A 20,255-nucleotide genomic window follows, 5' to 3' on the forward strand; every position below is an offset into this window, starting at 1 on the left:
TGAACCCATGTATACATTCATATGCACAATCTTCCGTTATTTATATACAATTTATTTTGGTGGTATATTATTTGTACCACCGTGCATGTAGCAGTATTCTATTGCATTTCGTTTCCTAGTATAAAATTCGAAATCCTCCGCTACAAAGTTTAGTTTTTAATTGTGTTGTGACTTATTTTAGCTCTTTCTCCATTTTGTTTTGCTTACGTATTCTTTACTTGGATTCAGGCTGTTGTTTGAAAATGAAAATGTCAAGAAGAGGCTTACGAGATGAAGAAATCGAACGATTATTGTGTGAAATTCCATCAGACGAGGATTCCACTGTTGACACCACAGATGACGAATCTGATTATGAAGCAAGCATTGTTGCGGAGGCTATTGTGTCGTCTGAAGGCGAAGTTTCAGAGAGCGAGGAAGAAAGTGAGTCCACTCCGCCAAAACGCGCTGCTGACACAGCGCCAACTTGGGGACAACAATTCAATGCTACCTCAGGAATGCAGTTCGACAGTGAATCAGGACCAAGTGCTTTTATTAGGGACATTGATGATCCAGAACCTATCGATATATTCGAAAAAATATTTCCAAAAGAGCTAGTTGAGCTAATCGTTTTCCAAACAAATTTATATGCGACGCAATCTGGCAAGTCTTTCACTCCAACAACTGACAATGAAATACGAACTTTCCTGGGAATCAACATTTTGATGGGTATAAAGCGTATGCCAGCATACAGAGACTACTGGTCTAGTGCCCCAGAACTTCATGATCGTTATATTGCATCTCTGATGGCAGTAAATCGGTTTGGATGGTTACTGAGGAACATTCATCTGAATGATAACACATTGCATCCAGAAAAAGGACACCCAGGTTATGACAAACTGTACAAGCTGCGACCAGTGATCAAGATACTATCTGAATCTTTTTCCAAGTGTTACCAACCCAGCAAACACCTAGCAATTGATGAGTCAATGATCAAATTCAAAGGCCGCAACAGTATGAAACAATACATGAGAGATAAACCCATAAAGCGTGGTTACAAAGTGTGGATGCTGTGTGACAAGACCTCTTACAACTTGAAATTTGATATTTACACCGGAAAAGTAGGTGACACAGTGCAAACAGGCCTTGGGGAGCATGTAGTGCTGAGTTTGTCCTCTGAACTCGTAAATAAAGGCCATTATCTTTATTTCGACAACTATTTCAATAGCTATAACTTGTTGGCTGGTTTACAGCAGAGAAACATATATGCCTGTGGGACAGTTCAACCAACAAGGAAACATTTACCCAAATTAAAAACAGACAAAGAATTAAGCAGAGGTGAATTTGACTGGAGGGTCAGCAACTGTGGCATCCTCTACTTGAAGTGGAAAGATAAGAGAGCTGTTCATCTCCTTTCAAATTTTCACAGTCCTGAAGTTACTACAGTGACTCGCCGTGAAAGAGATGGTTCACGCATAGAGCTACCTTGTCCTCAAGCAGTGATGGATTACAATGCACACATGAACAATGTCGACAAGTTCGACCAACTGAAAAAATCATATGAAATAAGCCGGAGAAGTAAAAAGTGGTGGCACCGAATATTCTTTCACCTGCTTGATGTCAGTATCGTCAACAGCTATATAATTTGGAAGGAACTAGGCGATAGAGAAAAAATGACTGCCAAAGTCTTCAGGATGAGTATCCTGCAAAGCTTAGTAACCCAGAAAACACCATTGAGGCCATCTAGACTTCATGAGAGTCAAGTCCACGTAAAGAAAAACAAGCCATATGTTTCCTCACGCCAGCGTCTCGACAATTCATCCCACCAGCCAGAGCGTACTACCGCCAGACGTTGTGCGAAATGCAGTACAAAAAAGAAGCAAGTGCGCACTTTCTGGATGTGCGCTGAATGCAAAGTGCCTTTGTGCCTTAGCAAAACAAAAAGGTGCTTTCAAGATTTTCACAAAAAGGAATAAGAAACATATTTTATTTGTAAGGTTTGTAATTTGATTTTGTATTGTAAATGACCAATTGCCAGAAATAAAATTATTTTACATTAATTATACTAATTATTACTGCTTAGAGTAGAATTTAAAGGTGAGTTACAAGCACAAACCAAGATATCTCAAAAACTTTAGGTACGGCCCTAAGTGGCATGGTGGTATATTATATATACCACCATCTAAAACCAAAATCAATACAATAAAAAATTTTAATTCATGTTTTCCTTTATTAGCAACCCCACCAGACATAGAAAATGCATGTTTTATTAAAAAATTAATTAAACATAAAATCTGTGCATCAAAGAGTTAAGACCGTATCTTTGTAAACAACACCTTTGTCCAGCTCTCAATTATAAGTTGCCGCCGCGCCGAGTGGTCGTGTGGTTTGAGGCATCATGTCACGATGTCACGGGGACTGCGCAGCCCCCCCCCCCCCCCTAACCGGAAGCCCGACTCCTCCCTCGGGCATGGGTGTGTGTGTTGTTGTTTAAGTAGTGAGTAAGTCTAGATGACCTATGCAGTTTGGTCCCTTAGGAATTCACACACATTTGAACATTTTATAAGTTGCCGTGGATGTTATTCTCCCCTGGAACTGGCCCGGTCGGCTCCTGAGACGTAATTTCGCGTGTGTGTTTATGTGTTTTTTTCTTAAATTATGTAACGAACTTATCTTTGTACTTGACACTGTTATCATTGTTCAATTGTGAAAACCGATTGATGTTAACGTAGTACTGTTTTAACTACCGCTGGCTCTCTGGTGTTCGTCTTTTAGTGTTTTTATTTTACATTAAGTACTTACGTGTACATCGAACTCTTTCTGTTATTATGTTGTGGAAATTGCAATTGTATTAATATGGAACTTTTGTAGCTACTGTCGGCTGTATGGTTTTTGCTGGCAAAGCCCAAAAAAAAAAGGTTATCACGTTTCTTACTGGTCGTTTACGAGGCCATTGATAGAAGGTGTGGTATGCGTACTGTAAGACCTTCGGTACACACACCATCAGATTATTTGACTTGTCGCTCTAACGAAGTAGGCGAGTGTCAGCAATATGTCTCGTGATCTTATCGTGGCGTGTTTATCTTCTGCCGTTAGGTCAGACGATAGAAATTGCACTTGCACGCTTAGAGTATCAGATTGACGGTGACCAACTTTAAACAGAACTTGATTAATTTTCACACACATTTATTAAAATAATAAAAAGCGTAGACATTACATAACTTGATTCTGGATGCTGTTTACAATTGACAATCTGAAGTTCCTTTGGTCTTGGTACGTTAATCTTATTCTCACATATCTCTGATACTTGACAAAGTGTCTATACATTTTTCTTCATGGCTATGTACAGGAATATGATAATCTCATTAGGCGCAGACTGAAACTTGACTATAGACTTGTACAGACTAATGTAGACTGGTACAGACAAGTGCAGACTAATGCAGTCTGATTAATCGGAGGTCTGTACACTCATTATAATACCTCGCACATTCATGTATCACTCCGCTAGTGTGATCCGTGAGGAGAAAAGGTTCTACGTTAGCAGCAATCTCATTGGCTGCATTACATATTAATACGCGGATTGGCGGAAGCAGAATTAGGTCCATCTCTAAGGCAGCGCCATCTCGTAGCGCGGAGATGGACGAGCGCTGTGCCTGCGCTGTTGTGCTTAGCGGGGCGCGCTCTAGTGGGAAGGTTGTGTACGCGCTGACTACACGGAACTATGTACACAACAGAAGGATAAGGTAAAACATGAATATCAGTGCATTTTATTGCGGTCTGCTCGTGGGTGCCCGATGTGTGAGACACTTCATCTCCGAAGTCGAGCAGACACTCGACAATACACGTGCTATCGAGTTATAGGTGTACGGTGAATACATGGATTTGGGATTAATATCCGCCTCCAGAGTTACCTGCATTGGGCAATAATGTGAAAGTATCATTGGTAAGATTGCTTTAAATTAATTATTCAGCAAACCTGCATCTGACTGCGTCTGTTAACTTGTTTCTTGCACTCCTCCATTTTGCCAGAAATGCAACATGTATCTGACTCAGCAATAAAACTTAAGAGAATAATGCCGTTTGTGCAATGGCATTAAGATGGTACTGGAAAATTAACTTTTGGCCCTGATGTTTACTTGGTTCTTTCATTATTCTACTACTCATTTTCATATTCAATTTAAGCAAAGGATTTGGATTATGATTCAGGCTGTTAGAAACACAATGTTGATCTCAATATATATATATATGGTTAAAATTTGAAGTCATACACAAAACCTACCGTAGCACGAAACATTCTTACAAAAATTTTACCAAACGCTTACTGTGTCAAACCTTGGGCATACAAATCCAAACTCTGAATATTATCTAACAAAACCAATTTGAAATCATTATATATCTTCTCTCATTTAGGTGCTAAGGGTCTGGGCCAGCGAGCGCGACCTACCTTACAGTTGTCACCACACGTCTGCTTCCTCCGGGCACCTACCTGCGACTCATCGGTTTTTTACTGCACGCGGCCGGCTCTCTTAACCATCAAAGAACCTCCTACTCAAAGATATTATACTCGTTCAACCTTGCGGTTGGCAACTACCGACTATTTTCTGGAGCTACCCTGATCAGACCTTAGCGCATACCTTTCAAATGTGTCAATGACAGAGATTGCCGTTGAGTATCATGGAATGAAACCGTACGTGGATGTGTCACAGTACAGCAAACCTCTGACTAATTTAATGTTGGACAATAACGCTTGTGCCTATCTTCGGTGTAGGTTATAGCATATGGAGATTAAGATGACTGCTCGAACACCGTATGTGGGCTCTCGAGACATGGAATAAAGTTGCCTAGAGCGATGTGGCACGGTGCTCTGTTGTATAGGACAAAGGCGGGATGTGTGACGAATTCCATATGAGACGATGCAACTTTCTTGCCTTTCAAGTCGCCAGTGGAGCGTTCTTGAGAAGAGGATGTTTACATGGCCCGAAATGTGCCCCATGATAGTCTGACATTGGCTCTCAGGGCAGACCAACTTATTAACCTACTGTCTAAAAATGCAAATCAGTATGTTTGCCTAAAAATGTACGAAGTGTCCTGTATCTTCAATAGACCATCACATAGCTTCGAAACTGTATCAGAATGGAACTAGGGGTCGCCATGGACATAAGAATCCGATAAGCATCCCGCCCCTCAGGTCACCTGAAATTAGTTCTACTGAACAAATGCGTGACACCATTAATGGGATGTGTGGGCCTCGTACCGCGGCCTGTCCGATATCCGGGAGTTCTGGTATCAGTTAATTGGTCGCACATCATGGTGACTCTCGAAAACATTCAGTATTGTTATCAAAAAATGGTTGAAATGGCTCTGAGCACTATGGGACTTAACATCAGTCCCCTGGAACTTAGAACTACTCAAACCTAACTAACCTAAGGACATCACACACATCCATGCCCTAGGCAGGATTCGAACCTGCAACCGTAGCGGTCGCGCTGTTCCAGACTGAAGCGCCTAGAACCGCTCGGCCACTACGGCCGGCCTTGTGACGTTATCTTGTCCAAAATCGCTGCTACGTAGGGGTCTCTCATTCAGTTTCTTTTTAGTGTGTATACGGGCTAATGAAGTTTGTCACAAATAATCTGCCACAACTTAAAGAAAATGATAATGCCTGCAGCTGGAAAACTATGAGAAAAATGACTTTTCTCGCACATCACTAAAGTGCCACGTGGCTCAGAAAGGCTCTCTGTATACAATTGTAAAAATCCTTGATCATTTGCCCAATAGCACATAAGTTTTAACAGCAAACTGTATTACAAATGTGAACTGAATTCGTTTCAGAACTCTTTCTATTCTATTGAAGAGCTTATTTAAGAATTAGCAAAATGCGATATATAAGAGACAAAAGTCTCTATTTCAATTGTTAAACTTAACCTTATTTCCGCAATAACATGAAAAATATCAAGGAATGATATGATGAACGTTGTTGAATTGAAGCCTTTTTGGTTGGTAATTGTACGTATGACTTCCACAGAATGAAACAATGCATACTGAACCTTTAAATTGATTTTTTCTCTGTTAGTTGGATTGAAATAAGGCCTTTGATTTATGTAAAACAGAATTAACCACGTAATTAACTTGAATTAATTTGTTTTGCAACCACTTCATATGTTGCTTCCCCTTTGGTTACATACTTACCTTCCTATAGCTGATAAAGTCTTTTAACTGAAAAACGGTTCTAGAGACCAGCCTTAGAACTAAGGGTTTTGTGTGTTGAGAATGTTGAGTTTGTCCTATTTTAGCAAAAACGCTGCAAAGAATGTAAGGAAGTTAGGGTTTCAGTGTCCCATTGACTACGAGCTCATTAAGTTTGGATTGCGAGCAAGGACTGAAAGTGGACACAGCGGTCATGTCCTTCTCGAAGGAACTGGCACTGGTGTTATCAATATAGGGACCCCATATAAAACCGGATGGGGATCTGAGCCGCCAACCTCCCGGATACGAAGCCTGTAGTTTAACTACAGCTCACTCGTCATAGCTCCTTGTGAGGAATGCTGCCTGCTGTAGAGTGTAACACAAAAAGCCGTGAGCACTAACGAAGAATGCGGCAGCCGGCGTAACGAGTGAGGGCCGCAGGCCGCGCACTAATATGTTTAATTGCCACCGCTAACGAGAGCTGGCAATAACTCGCTTCCAAACGCTCATTTGTTAACGCAGCAAACCCCGCTCGGCCCGTTTGAAAAATATCCGATTATAATGAGAGTGCCCCTTTAAAGTAACAAATGACCTCGGCGTTGTGTGGCCAGTGTGTAACAAGGGCGCGGCTTACCGTTGTTAGCGGCCGCTGATAACTGCGGTGAGACACTTTCATCTCTGTTTGTTCGGCTGTTGCTCGCTTCATGGCATCTGCGGTTTTCCAACCATTTGACCTGTTTTCGTCTTCGTGTCTCTACCTGTTTACTAACAGTGTTTCCTATACAATTAAAATATGGTTTCAGTTAAGCATGATTACAGTACTGAAGCTGTAGACGTACTGACTGCGTAAAAGTAAGTGAGGAATCGTGACATGTACATGTTATTTCAATAGTATTTTAATTCCATTGCATATAGATATGATACGGCAGTCCGATTAGGAGATACTCAAGTCCAACCATTACTAAAATCCTTAACTCAAATGCCTGAATGTTCCCTGCAACAATGTCATGTAATGATTCTCCGTCATATACTTCGGCACATCTACATTTATGTATGCATCTACTCCTATTCTTTGTAAACTACTGTCAAATGCGTGGCAAAGGATTCTAATGATTACACCACGAATTCAGGTTCCATCTCGTTCTATTCCCGCATGGGACATGGAAAGAATAGTTGCTGAAATGTCTATGCGCAGAATTCACGATCACTGTGTGCGGGATGCTTACGGTGTTGTAGTAGTCCTAGATTCTTCACTTAATACTCCTTCATGGAAGTTTGTTAGTAGGCTTCGGTGGTTTAGTTTGTGTCTATCTTCGAGCGTCTGTTAGTTTAGGTTTTTCAGCATCTCAGTGGCGCTCTGAGTCAGTCAGACCTGTGACAATGCGAGATGCCTTTCTTTCCATGTGTTCAATATCTCCTGCTGATCCTATTCCGTACATGTCCCACATACTTAAACAATATTTTTGCACGAGTCACATATTTCCCTGCTGAAGGTCTGAAGTAACTTTTGCATCTGAAGATGATTGTGCATCGTCGTCCCTATGAAGAACCCCGTTCCAATGACAGATTTCGTTATATGCCTCTTAGGATCGTACTTCCGGTAATATGCGTTGATGTGGGACTAAGTCAAATGTTTTTCTTAAGTCATGAAATACTGCGTCTACCTCATTTCCTTGATCCATGGCTTGCTAGATTTCGTGTTAGAAAAGTATCTGTTGGGTTCCATACCGCTGATGTTTCCAGCATCCGTGCTGCTTCACATGGAAAATGTCGTAGAGACGTCTTTATGTGTGAGCACGGAAGACATTCGGAAATTCTACAGCAGATGGATATTGGACGGTAGTTTTACGGAACATTTCGGCTACCACTATTGTAGGCAGATATGACCCATGTTTTCTTCCAACTCGTGGGTAAAAGTTGTTGCATATGACACACTTGGCCAGGAGTCCCCATCGGTGTAGTTCGGCCGCCTGCAACAAATCTTATCACACACACACACACACACACACAGTCCCAACGTGATGAAATCCCCAACCTGGCAAGGAGTCGAACCCGGCGCCCCCTGACTGAGAGTCAGCAACGCTGACCTCAACACCACGAGCTACTGACTCGTGGGTACAGATTTTATCTGAAGAATCTACGATATGTTATACTTCAAAGAGACGCTATCGCACCCGGCTATACTGTATATAATTTAAGAGGGATTCCATCTGGCCCTAAAGAGTAAATGAGTTTTAGCGATTTCAGCTCTTTCTTAACGCCACTGACACTAATATCTAACAGCTTCTCATGAAAATTACATTGTAGTGTAGCGTAGTGGTTAGTGTTGGCTGGTCTGCTAAGGATCGTCAGCTCAGACACGACCACCAGTAATTATTATTTTTAATTTAGAATTTTCCGCCTGCTTAACAGCCTGATGATGTGTTTGCCTACCATGCAGCGGGCCCGAGTTCGATTGCCGATCGGGTTGGAGATTTTCTCCGCTCATGGACTTGGCGTTGTGTTGTTCTCATCATCATCCCATCATCACCGACACGCAAGTCGCCCAATGTCACGTCACCTGAAATAATACTTGCAACCCTGTGGCCCAACTTCCCCAGATGGGGCCTCGGGGCCAATCATTTCAGACCAACATCTGATTTCATTTACTTAAAATTTGTGATTTCTGGAAGATTCTAGAAATATCTTATGTTTTTAATACTTGCATATTCTGGAATTATCGATTTTTGTATAAATAATATAACTGAAAACATTTGATATTTTTATAAAAAGCTTCACTCCCCGTCCTGGACGTCAGCTCTGTTCTGGCTGCACGTTGATGTCAGTAATAAGCGTGCTTTCGGTGTTAAGTATTGAGATCGGTTCTAGGCGCTTCAGTTTGGAACCGCGCGACCGCTACGGTCGCAGGTTCGAATCCTGCCTCGGGCATGGATGTGTGTGATGTCCTTAAGTTAGGTTTAAGTAGTTCTAAGTTCTAGGGGACTGATGACCTCCGATGTTAAGTCCCATAGTGCTCAGAGCCATTTTTTTGTTAAGTATTGAACACCATTGACGATCGCGTCTTCGGATTTGGACTTGACTCTAGCGTAGACGTGGCAATATTTGATACAGTACGTACAGAAGATAGTTGGAAGAAGACATGATTAAATTTATACGTACCTTCTGGCTATACTGGGTGTGAAATTAAGTACATATCTACATGAATATTCTGCAATTCACAATTAAATGCCTCACAGAGTCTTCATCGAACTACCTTCAAGCTTTGAAATAACTTCCGGGAATTCAACAAGGTAACACTTCCAGCGACCGCCGAAAGTGTTACCTGGCTGAATTGCTGGAAGTTATTTGAAAGTTGTATACGCCAGGAGACTCTGGTCTCACCTTCATGCTGTTTCTATATCATTCCGCTCTCGAACAACCTACAGGAAAAACAAACACTTAAAATATTTCCGCGCGAGCTCCGATTTCTTTTATTTTATTATGGGGAAACATTTTTCCCTATGTAGGTTGGCGTTAATAAAATATTTCCGCATTCGTGAGAGAAAGCTGCCGACTGAAATTTCGTGAAAATATGCTGCCGCAATTAAAAACGCCTTTGTTTTAATGAATGACACCCTAACTCGCGTATCATATTTGTGACATATTCTCCACTATTTCGCGATTATACAAAACAAGTAACCCATTTTTGAACTTTTGATGTATTCCTTCAATCCTATCTGATACGGGACCCACACCGCACGGCAACACTCCAGTAAAGGACGGACAAGCGTACAATAGGCAGTCTCTTCAGAAGACCTGCTGAATCTGCCAAGTGTTCTCCCAATAAAAAGCGATCTTTGATCAGCTATCCCTATAACAGTATCTACGTGATTGTTCGAATTTAAGTTATTTGTGTAACATTATCTACGTTATTGTTCGAATTTAAGTTATTTGTAATTGTAACCCGTAAGTATTAACTGAATTCACAGCCTTTAGGTTTGCGTGATTTATCGTGTAGCCGAAAGTTAGCGGATTCCTTTCAGTACTCATCTGAATGACTTCGCACATTCAATATTTAGAGTCAGTTGCTATTTTTCGCACCATACAGATATCTTGTGTAAATCACTTTTAAGTTCGTTTTGATCAACGTAAAAATTGACTAGTTGCAGAAATGGGGGACCTGGAGGATAACACTCGACCCACAGACGATTGTATAACTAACAAAAAACAGGTTAATAGACTTGTATGTGGTTCAGGGGAAGAGAAATCAGTAATAGAGACCGGATAAATAGGATCGGAAATACATGTTACAGGTTGGGACACGATTGACTGGGACTCAACTGATGATGAGGCAGACGCCCCACCACTCGAAGTAACACCTACCCAGCGTCACGAAGAATTACATTGCTTATATCGAATGTTTGACACAGAGAGTAGAATGAGACAGATCAGGAGGACAACGTGCCGTCGAGCGAAACCCCAATGGACTACCACTGGATAGCAAAGTTAATGTATATAGTTCGGATAATTATGACGCTATTGTATAAGTATATAGAGAAGAGTTTGGCGAAATCAGTCGCTCATGAGGAATGGTGTCAAAAGCCTTCTGGAAATCTAGAAATATCGAATCAATCTGAGATCCCTGTCGATAGCAATCGTTACTTCGCGTGAATAAAGCGCTGGTTGTGGATGTAATTTTCCGACTCCGAGCTGACTGTTTGTCGATATATCGTTTTCTTCGAGGTAGTTCATCATGTTCTAACATAATATATGTTCCAAACTTCTACCGTAAATCGACTTATTGATATAGGTCTCTAATTCAGCGGAATACTCCTGTTTCCTTCCTTGAATATCTGTGTGATCTGCTCAACTTTCCAGACTTCAGGTACGGATCTCTCGTCGAGCGAGTGGTCGTATATGATTGCTAAATATGGCGCTATTGTATGAGCATACTCTGGAAGGATTTATTTATTTAGCTTATGTCTTACATGGATTTGGTATCATCTATAAAAATAATATGTAAAAACCTAGGTGATCAAATTTTCTAGTGTAGACACAAGCATAAAGTGGAACATGCTAACAGTGGATATGCAAATTTATATTTGAAAGTTGAGACCATTAACCAGCCCAGTGTAGAGTTTGAAGTTTCAAGGAAATTACATTTTTAACCTGGATGTGCTATAAGGCGGCATTCAGTGCCAATGTGGTGAACTGTCTGACGAGGTTCTCCCCAGTCGCAGGTCGATGATTCGGTTTTTTCCATTTGTGAAATGAGTCACAACAGGTGCCATGTGACGTTCCTATTCTGTTGAATGTTTCCATACGTGGTGAGGCAGTTCCATTCGTGGTTGTGCTGAAGTGGGGTCGTTAGAGGGCGGAGCTTGAGCCGCTGTCAAGGCTTCCCAGTGTGCTCTGCTCAGGTCGTTTATTTTGAAACTATCCCTCGAAAGTAGTTCTGCTATGGTAGTGAGGAGATCCAGACTTTAGATCTTGCATAGTAGCGTCAGTCAGGTCAGTGCGCAGTGGAAGGTGCGGACTGGCTACAATTATGTTGTATTCCTTAACTAATCTTTCCTGTCTGTGAATATGAGGAGGGATGGTATGGATCGAAACAGGTAGCCAAAGAATGGGAGTGTTTTTTATACTGCCACTAATTACTCTCATGGCCTCATTTAGTTTGGTGTCAATCTTTTTCACGTGTTGACTATTTAACCAGACTGGAGCATAGCATTCGGCAGCCGAGTACACAAGACTAAGTGCGGGTATTCTGAGGGTGGTACCGCACAATTTATGGATTATGTTGTTCCTCGTGTAGAGTTTTGCTGCGGAATTTTCTAGATGCTTTTCAAAAGTTAGTTCTCGGTCTATTGTTATCCCTAAACCTTTGGGACACTGAAGCGGACATAACTGGTATACGATCTGCACAGAGCGACTTGCGTTTATTAAGTGATTTAAGGATTCCTGCTGCTAAGCTACTCTGTTGCTGTTCTCGATTCGAAGTCTAGAATATGTACTTAGTCTACTTTGGTGAAGTATTTCCGGAGAAGCATGTTTAATAATTCCGCCTTAGCGGCACTGTCATCAGCAACATTACCATTGCTATCGCGCAATGAAGGTACAGATTAGTCTTGCCTCTGTCTTATTTTCAGCCAGATTTCGAGAAAGAGTTTTGTTGTGGTAACTATTAAATGCATAACTCACTGAAATCCACGCTAAATTTCGAGCTTCAGTAAAACATCTCCTATTTTGGAGATTTTGTGTTCTTTTAAATATGGTATACTGTTTTCGTTGCTTCTGCAACGATGTTCTGACCTGTCTTGAGTATCATGGGGGATCTGTAACATCTCAAATTATTTATTTGGTATATATATCTCAGATTTGATACCTCCAGCAGCAAAAACAACTTAGCTGAACATCGAGTGGTACTGAGCACTGCTGAAAGATTCGGGAGTTCATGAATCGTTAAGGCCGGTGAGAGTGGTTCAGTGCGTGAGAGATCTAGAGAACGTGGTGGTTAGGGTAATAGTCGAACACAGTCTGTATTCATTTGGTACAGTTCGGGCAACATGTGGTTCAAATGTGTGAAACTGCTGAGGTCTTCGGTCCCTAGACTTACACATTACTTAAACTAACTTGTGCTAAGAACAACACACACATCCATGCCCGAGGAAGGACGCGAACGCGTGAGGAGCCACCTAATCCTTGACATGGCGCCTCTTACCGAGCGGCTACTCCGCGCCGGCAACAACATGTGGTCTTTCGTTATCTTGTTGAAAAGTAACGCCAAAAAAACTCTAAGACTTGGCAAAGTCACCGGCCTCAACATGTCGTAAATAAAACGCTTGTTGTCCAGTTTACCGCCCATGAGAACCGGAGGTAATCGGACACCATAGGTGTCGTATGACTGTTACGAAAGCAATCTGATAACATTTGTCCTCCTCGGAGCTTCCACACACGCAGACACGATCGTTGTTGTGCTGTACGTATACTGGGATTTGTCTGTAAATACGAGGTGGTACCAGGCCTGTGTTCATTTTTGTAATTGGGGCTTCCACTGTCGGCGTGCCTCTCTCTAATGTGATGTTAAGAGAAGGCACAACAATGCTTGTAATGCTGGCGTTATACGGGGCACCAAACGTCATCGTACTGGCCCTGTGGGTACTTACCTTACTGCAAACAAGCCCATTTCATGATTCAAGTTACGGACATCGCTGTTATATCCTGCACTCCAAAGCAGACAATATGACTGTCCTCTCCTATGACGGCCGCTTATGATCTTTAAGGTCTACCTGCTGTTGGGTTGGCTCTTTTAAACCCAGTGATTCCAAACTCGCACGACAGTCCTGAGATCCTGATTAACGAGGGCAACAAAATCGCAGGCTGACAAACTATAGCTCAATATACCACGATAAAGCTGCTGTCGAATTCAGCCATGTAATGGTACAAGGCCGGCCGGTGTGGCCAAGCGGTTCTAGGCGCTACAGTCTGGAACCGCGCGACCGCTACGGTCGCAGGTTCGAATCCTGCCTCGGGCATGGATGTGTGTGATGTCCTTAGGTTAGTTAGGTTTAAGTAGTTCTGAGTTCTAGGGGACTGATGACCTTAGATGTTAAGTCCCATAGTGCTTAGAGCCATTTGAACCATAATGGTACAAGCGGTTCTTCTTATACGAGGTATAACACGATCGTCTCACAAACAACCTATATTCAAATGCGATTTCCTATTGAGAAACTCATTGCATAACCTTTCCTTGCGCACAGAATGTAGATGATGGTTGCACTTCATGACAGTGTGACGTTTGTGGCATGCCACCTTCAGCTGATATAACTCATCTTTCTCCATATATCACTCATCGTACATTAGTGGCGTCAGGAGAACACTGAGTGAAATTTCATCAGACAAATATCCTCTGGTACTCTCCAAAATTCTAAGATTCTGTAAGTTAAACATTAAACTTCAAATTCTCAGTAAGTAGCTCCTTTGCTGCACATGATTTCGAGCATCATTCACAAGTATATCAATGCTTTCTAATATATTTTACTTCTTACTTTTAGACTAGACATTTCACGAAACATTTTGACCGTGTTTAGAAATTTTGTATTTCCAAGTTTTGTTCAGAAAGCATGAAAAATAATATATGTAAATATAGTTCGATATTATGTTATTTTTAAAAGTATATGGATCAAAATAAAACAGAGAAGTTACAATTTATGCTGTGATTTGATATATTTTGACACTTCATTTACACAGTAGCCCATTACAGACAGTACTGTAAGGTGCTTAAAATTTTGTACTAGGAAGGCAAAGAGTACGTGGTACGCAAATGGAATAGCTAATTCACAGAATAAAATTAAAATCATATGGTCAGTTGTGAAGGAAGTATCTGGTCAGCAGTACTATGTCGACGATATAAAATCAGTTCGTAGTAAAAATATTCCTGTTACTGATAAATCAGATATATGTACAGTATTTAACAATAATTTTCTGAGTATTGCTGGTGAATTAAATAAAAATTTAGTTTCTACAGGGAATCATATAACTCTTTTGTCAAATGCCTTTCATAGATTAATGTCTGAAATACTCCTCTGTGATACAGACAAAGGGGAGACTGAATCAATAATTAAATCACTGAAGACTAAGGACTCTCGTGGACATGATGAAGTGCCTAGCAGAATATTAAAGTACTGTACTGCACGTATTAGCCCTGTACTTAGTCATATTTGTAATTTTTCCTTTAGGAATGGTCAGTTTCCTGAACGATTAATGTACTCAGTAGTAGTAAAACCGCTTTATAAAAAGGAAGAAAGGGATAATGTAGACAATTTTAGACCTATTTCTATGGCATCAGTGTTTGCTAAATTTATTGAAAAGGCTGTGTATATAAGGATAATTGATCATTTTATATCACAACGTTTGCTATCAGATGTACAGTTCGGCTTTAGAAGTCGTTTAACAACCGAAAATGCTATATTATCTTTTCTCTGTGAGGTACTGGATGGATTAAACAAAAATTTTCGAACGCTAAGCATTTTTATGTAATTAAGGAGCCTGATAGTGTTAATCACAAAATATTGCTCCAGAAGTTGGACCACTGCTGAATACGGGGAGTAGCTCACTATTGGTTCACCTCTTACTTTAGCAACAGGCAGCAAAAGGTCATTATTCACAGTGTCAAGAATGACTGTGATGTGGGGTCTGAGTGGGGTACAGTCAAATTGGGGGTGCCCCAGGGATCAGTGCTGGGGCCACTTCTGTTCCTTATTTATATAAATGACATGCCATCTAGTATTACAGGCAACTGTAAAATATTTCTGTTTGCTGATGACACTAGCTTGGTAGTACAGGATCTTGTGTGTAACAATGGCTCGGTTTCAGATAGTACAATACATGACATAAGTTCATGGCTTGTAGAAAATAAACTAACTAAATCACAGTAGGACTCAGTTTATACAGTTTATAACACACAATTCAACCAAACCTGACGTTGTAATTTCACAGAATGGGCATGTGATTAGTAAAACCGAACAGTTCAAATTTCTAGGTGTTCAGATATATAGTAAGCTGTCATGGACAGCCCACGTTCCGAATCTCGTTCAGAAACTTAATGCTGCCATTTTTACTATTCTAACGGTATCTGAAGTCAGTTCGACAAAAGTTAGTCTACCCTGCTTATTTTCATTCGTTTATGTTGTATGGTATTATATTTTGGGGTAACTCTTCGCATTCTAAAAGGATATTGTTGGCTCAGAAACGGGCGGTTCGGGCAGTAAGTGGTGTAAGTTCGCGAACCTCTTGTCGACCCTTGTTCAATAGTCTGGGCATTTTGACATTGTCCACTCAATATATGTACTCTTTACTGCCGTTTCGTGTTAACAATATCAGCTTATTCCCAAGAATAAGCAGCTTTCACTCAGTTAATACTCGGCAGAAATACAACTTGCATTTGGATCGGACTTTCTTAACTCTTGTACAGAAAGGTGTGCAGTGCACTGCTGCATCCAATTTCAGTAAGCTATCACAAGAATTCAAAAATCTTAGCAGTAATCCAGCCGCTTTCAAATCGAAACTGATTCTTTTGATTGCGTTTACTTAAACTTATGGCTTGACTTTTTCTTGGTTCATAAACATTTTATTTTTATCTGTTATTACTTTTATGTTGTAATGTCATGTACTGACACATTCCATGACCTTGGAGTTCTATTTCTCAATTTGGTCCTACGGAACTTGACGTGTAAATAAATAACAGTTAGCAGCCGCTTTTCATGAAATATTCCAGTTGCCCCTCCCCCCCTCCCCCCCGGAAATGAATAATTAAGTTTTTCTTAATTGCCCTGATCTTGTTTTGCAAAATCAGACCTCAGGCTGGTCAGTTTGTCAATTTCCCACTCTTCATTTGTCTTTGAAAATTCGGACAAAAGTCCATTGTGTAATTCCCGGGGAGTCCTGTTTTCGATTTTCTCTAACATTTTACCAACGAAATGGCGTTACGTGAATGGCTGAGGTACACTCGCGAAGCTGCCACTCCAGGCCCACTGCGACTGTTAGGGGTCTTCTTCTGCCGACTGTAAAATTCTTTCTTAAAATTAACTGTCCAGTCAATTTAGTAAGAGCTAGAGGAAAAAGTGTCAGACTGGTTTGAAATTTGATATAATCTGTCTTGAGTCGAGACCTCACAGCAGTGCGAAACCAAATTCAATGCTTAGAAGAAGCAGCAGAAATATTCGAGCCAGAGCAGATAAAATATATTACCTGAAATAAGATACATAAGTATATGTAGCAACACAATATGGAGAAATAAGGGAGACATAGCACTAAAAACAACTCATGAAAATGGAGCCGAATCAAAGCAGAAACAGCATACTGATCCAATTACTGTTTACTGCATCGCCAGTCACGAGGATGAAGTTTATTATGCAACATATTTTTCCTACCAGCTTTGTTACTTATTTCGATTTTAGGATTGTACTACGCGCGATTCCGTCTCAGCCATCCTTAAGGGGCGCTCCTAGTAATTAAGAATACACAAGGTAAAACATTCTCAAGGAACTAAAAAAGATAAAGCACAAACGCGTTCAGTATACTCAAGTGCTACCACCAGCCTGACGACTGTAACCGCATGACTGAAAAAGAAAACACGGGCTGCAATTCCGTCATTAAGCTTCAAATGGTTCAAATGGCTCTGAGCACTATGGGACTTAACATCTATGGTCATATGGTCATCAGTCCCCTAGAACTTAGAACTACTTAAACCTAACTAACCTAAGGACAGCACACAACACCCAGCCATCACGAGGCAGAGAAAATCCCTGCCCCTGCCGGGAATCGAACCTGGGAACCCGGGCGTGGGAAGCTAGAACGCTACCGCACGACCACGAGATGCGGGCCCCGTCATTAAGCCAGAATGACTTTCAGCACCGAAAATCCTAATTTTGAACCAGCAGTGCAGAAATTCAGACCAAATAACAAAAAGGAAATGATTATTATGGATAAGAATCCTTAGTTGACCAGTTTACACTAAGAAGTAATGAAGAGACTTACCGGTACACAGTAGTTCACAATAACATTGGATGACGCACATTGAAAACTTAAGGTCATGTAAACAAAATGAAACCTGACAAGTCCGATGTTGGACTGTATGGGAACGTGAAGGCAGGCATACTCGTCGACAAGGTCCCGATCAACCACATCTGACCACAACAAGGGAGCATGGCCATATTATGCAACAATCACATCACAAATTTGCGCCAATTTCCCCAGAATAAGTAATGGACTTCCTGCAACATTCTGTGTCATCCACACCTTTGGTCGGAAACTGACAGTAGCCAGACTAGGGAATTAACGCCCTATGCGTAGGCTACCAATAACACGACAACACAAACTGCTATGTTTGGAGTGGCACCGTGATCAAGAAGCATGGTCTGCTAATGAATCGCGTGTCGTTGTGTTCGGCGATGAATCACGGTTCTGCATTACCGCGGATGACCATCATCAGTGAGTATAGTGGCGACCTGGGACGCAGCCCCACTCTTCCAATGTTTTGAAGAGGCACGACGGTCTTGCTACTGGCATCATGGAGAGGGGAGCCATCGGGTATGAATTCAGGTCTCAGAAAGTAGTGACAGGAAACTGTGACAGCACAATGGTACGTCCTGCCCATCCTGCGTCCTCGTGTATTACCTCTCGTGCGACAGCATCGTGGTGCCATTTTTCAATTGAACAATGCTTGTCCACACGTGGAACATATGGTGTCACCACCAGATACCACACTTGCTAGGTGGTAGCCTTTAAATCGGCCGCGGTCCGTTAGTATACGTCGGACCCGCGTGTCGCCACTATCAGTGATTGCAGACCGAGCGCCGCCACACGCCAGGTCTAGTGTAGAGAGACTCCCTAGCACTCGCCCCAGTTGTACAACCGACTTTGCTAGCAATGGTTCACTGTCTGCATACGCTCTCATTTGCAGAGACGACAGTTTAGCATAGCCTCCAGCTACGTCATTTGCTACGACCTCGCAAGGTGCCATATTCAGTTACTATAATTACTTCAAGAATGTATTCTGAACAGATAATATTGTGAATCACGTACCGTCAAGAGCGACGTTCATCATTAATAGATTAAAGTTAAGTATAAAACTAATTACGTCCGCTTTCTGAATTCTAATTCCTTGTCATGTTCCAGACCTCACGTCAGTATGGTTCTTCCCTCCTCACACCAGCCTGCGTGAGCTCAAACGCGTGAATTTCGGCCTCCACTCATAACACGGTGTTGGCTCTTCTGCTAACACAAGAGAAAATGTGCCTACGAATTGTGTGCGTGACGCTGAGGTACTCCAGCGGCCAGCAAGACGCCCAGATCTTTCCTTGACAGAACATGAGCGGGGCCAGCACAGACGTCAACTCCATTCCAGTGCCAATATCCAGGAAACCGAACATCATTGTGAGGCAACTTCCCTCAGGAGAGGATAGAAGGGCTTTATGACACCCTTCCCTTCGAATGAGTGCATGTAACCGGGCTGAGAGCGAGTACTACGTCATAATGATAAGTGGGCTCATACTGCCAACATCTTGGTAAATGTGACTCGGTTTCGTAATTATTAGCATTATATCATAAACCCTGCTCAACTCGTGACCTTTCATTTGTTGCCTCCTCCTCTGCTGGACGCTTAATTTTTTTTCAAGCAATGTATACTTTGGTGTAAGTAAAAGTCTACACTGATCGTACTTAAATGTTCGTCAGGCACCGTCACCGTCGCCACGCCGTCGCCAGAAGCTGTCCAATCACATCGGCCGACAGCTTGGTCACGGTGGGTGTGATCTCCTTCTCCAGATTTTGGCAGGGGTCAAGGAAGTTAGATTAGGTTAGAATTTATTCTATGTACGAAGTTGTCCAGATTTTAACCTTCTAGGGTTGGATGGATACAACGACGCTTCTGTGCTTGGTGATGAGTGCAGCAATGCGGCGTTTGTTATTAAAAAAGATTCTGAATGCATGTAAATGAGCTATATTGCCCCCAAAAGAACGTGTCGAGTAGTGTAAACTCAGTAATCAGTAATTCGCATTACCAGGCTATTTTTACGACCATATAAGAGGAAGGGGAAAACGCCATGACACGAAAGCTAAGTCGGCCGTGGTGGCCGAGCTTCTAGGCGCTACAGTCTGGAACCGCGCGACCACTGCGGTCGCAGGTTCGAATCCTGTCTCGGGCATGGATATGTGTGATGTCCTTAGGTTAGTTAGGTTTAAGTAGTTCTAAGTTCTAGGGGACTGATGACCTCAGAAGTTAAGTCCCATAGTACTTAGAGCCATTTTGAACAAAAGCTAAAAACGCTATAGTTTTGTGACACCACTTTCCTTCTCCTACCACAGATTAGCACTTTCGAGTCTAACATGAGGTACTTGACGTTTTACACATTTACCTTTATGTATTACGAAAATACATAGTTTCAGTGATACACCGTATTACGGATCTCTTCAAAACACTTTTCTTCGACTACGATTTCTTATGCTAGAGGACGCGTTACTTCGGTATATAAAGGTTTCGCCAATGAGGTTATGAGCACATGAAAGTTAAGTTATGTGGTTAAAGTAGATGATATTTCTATTATATGATGCGT

General features: G+C 41.6%; 1 protein-coding gene across 1 annotated transcript in view; it reads left to right on the forward strand.

Annotated features, from left to right (window-relative positions):
• The first annotated feature begins 248 nt into the window (after window positions 1-248).
• LOC126184216 (piggyBac transposable element-derived protein 4-like) overlaps window positions 249-20,255 on the forward strand; it is a 142,371-nt gene continuing 122,364 nt past the window's right edge. Inside the window, exon 1 of the mRNA XM_049926584.1 lies at window positions 249-1,097. Coding sequence (XP_049782541.1) covers window positions 249-1,097 — 849 coding nt within the window. The remainder of the gene's footprint in view (window positions 1,098-20,255) is intronic.

Source organism: Schistocerca cancellata, chromosome 4, assembly GCF_023864275.1.
Source record: "Schistocerca cancellata isolate TAMUIC-IGC-003103 chromosome 4, iqSchCanc2.1, whole genome shotgun sequence".
In the NCBI taxonomy this organism is placed as follows: Eukaryota; Metazoa; Arthropoda; class Insecta; order Orthoptera; family Acrididae; genus Schistocerca; species Schistocerca cancellata.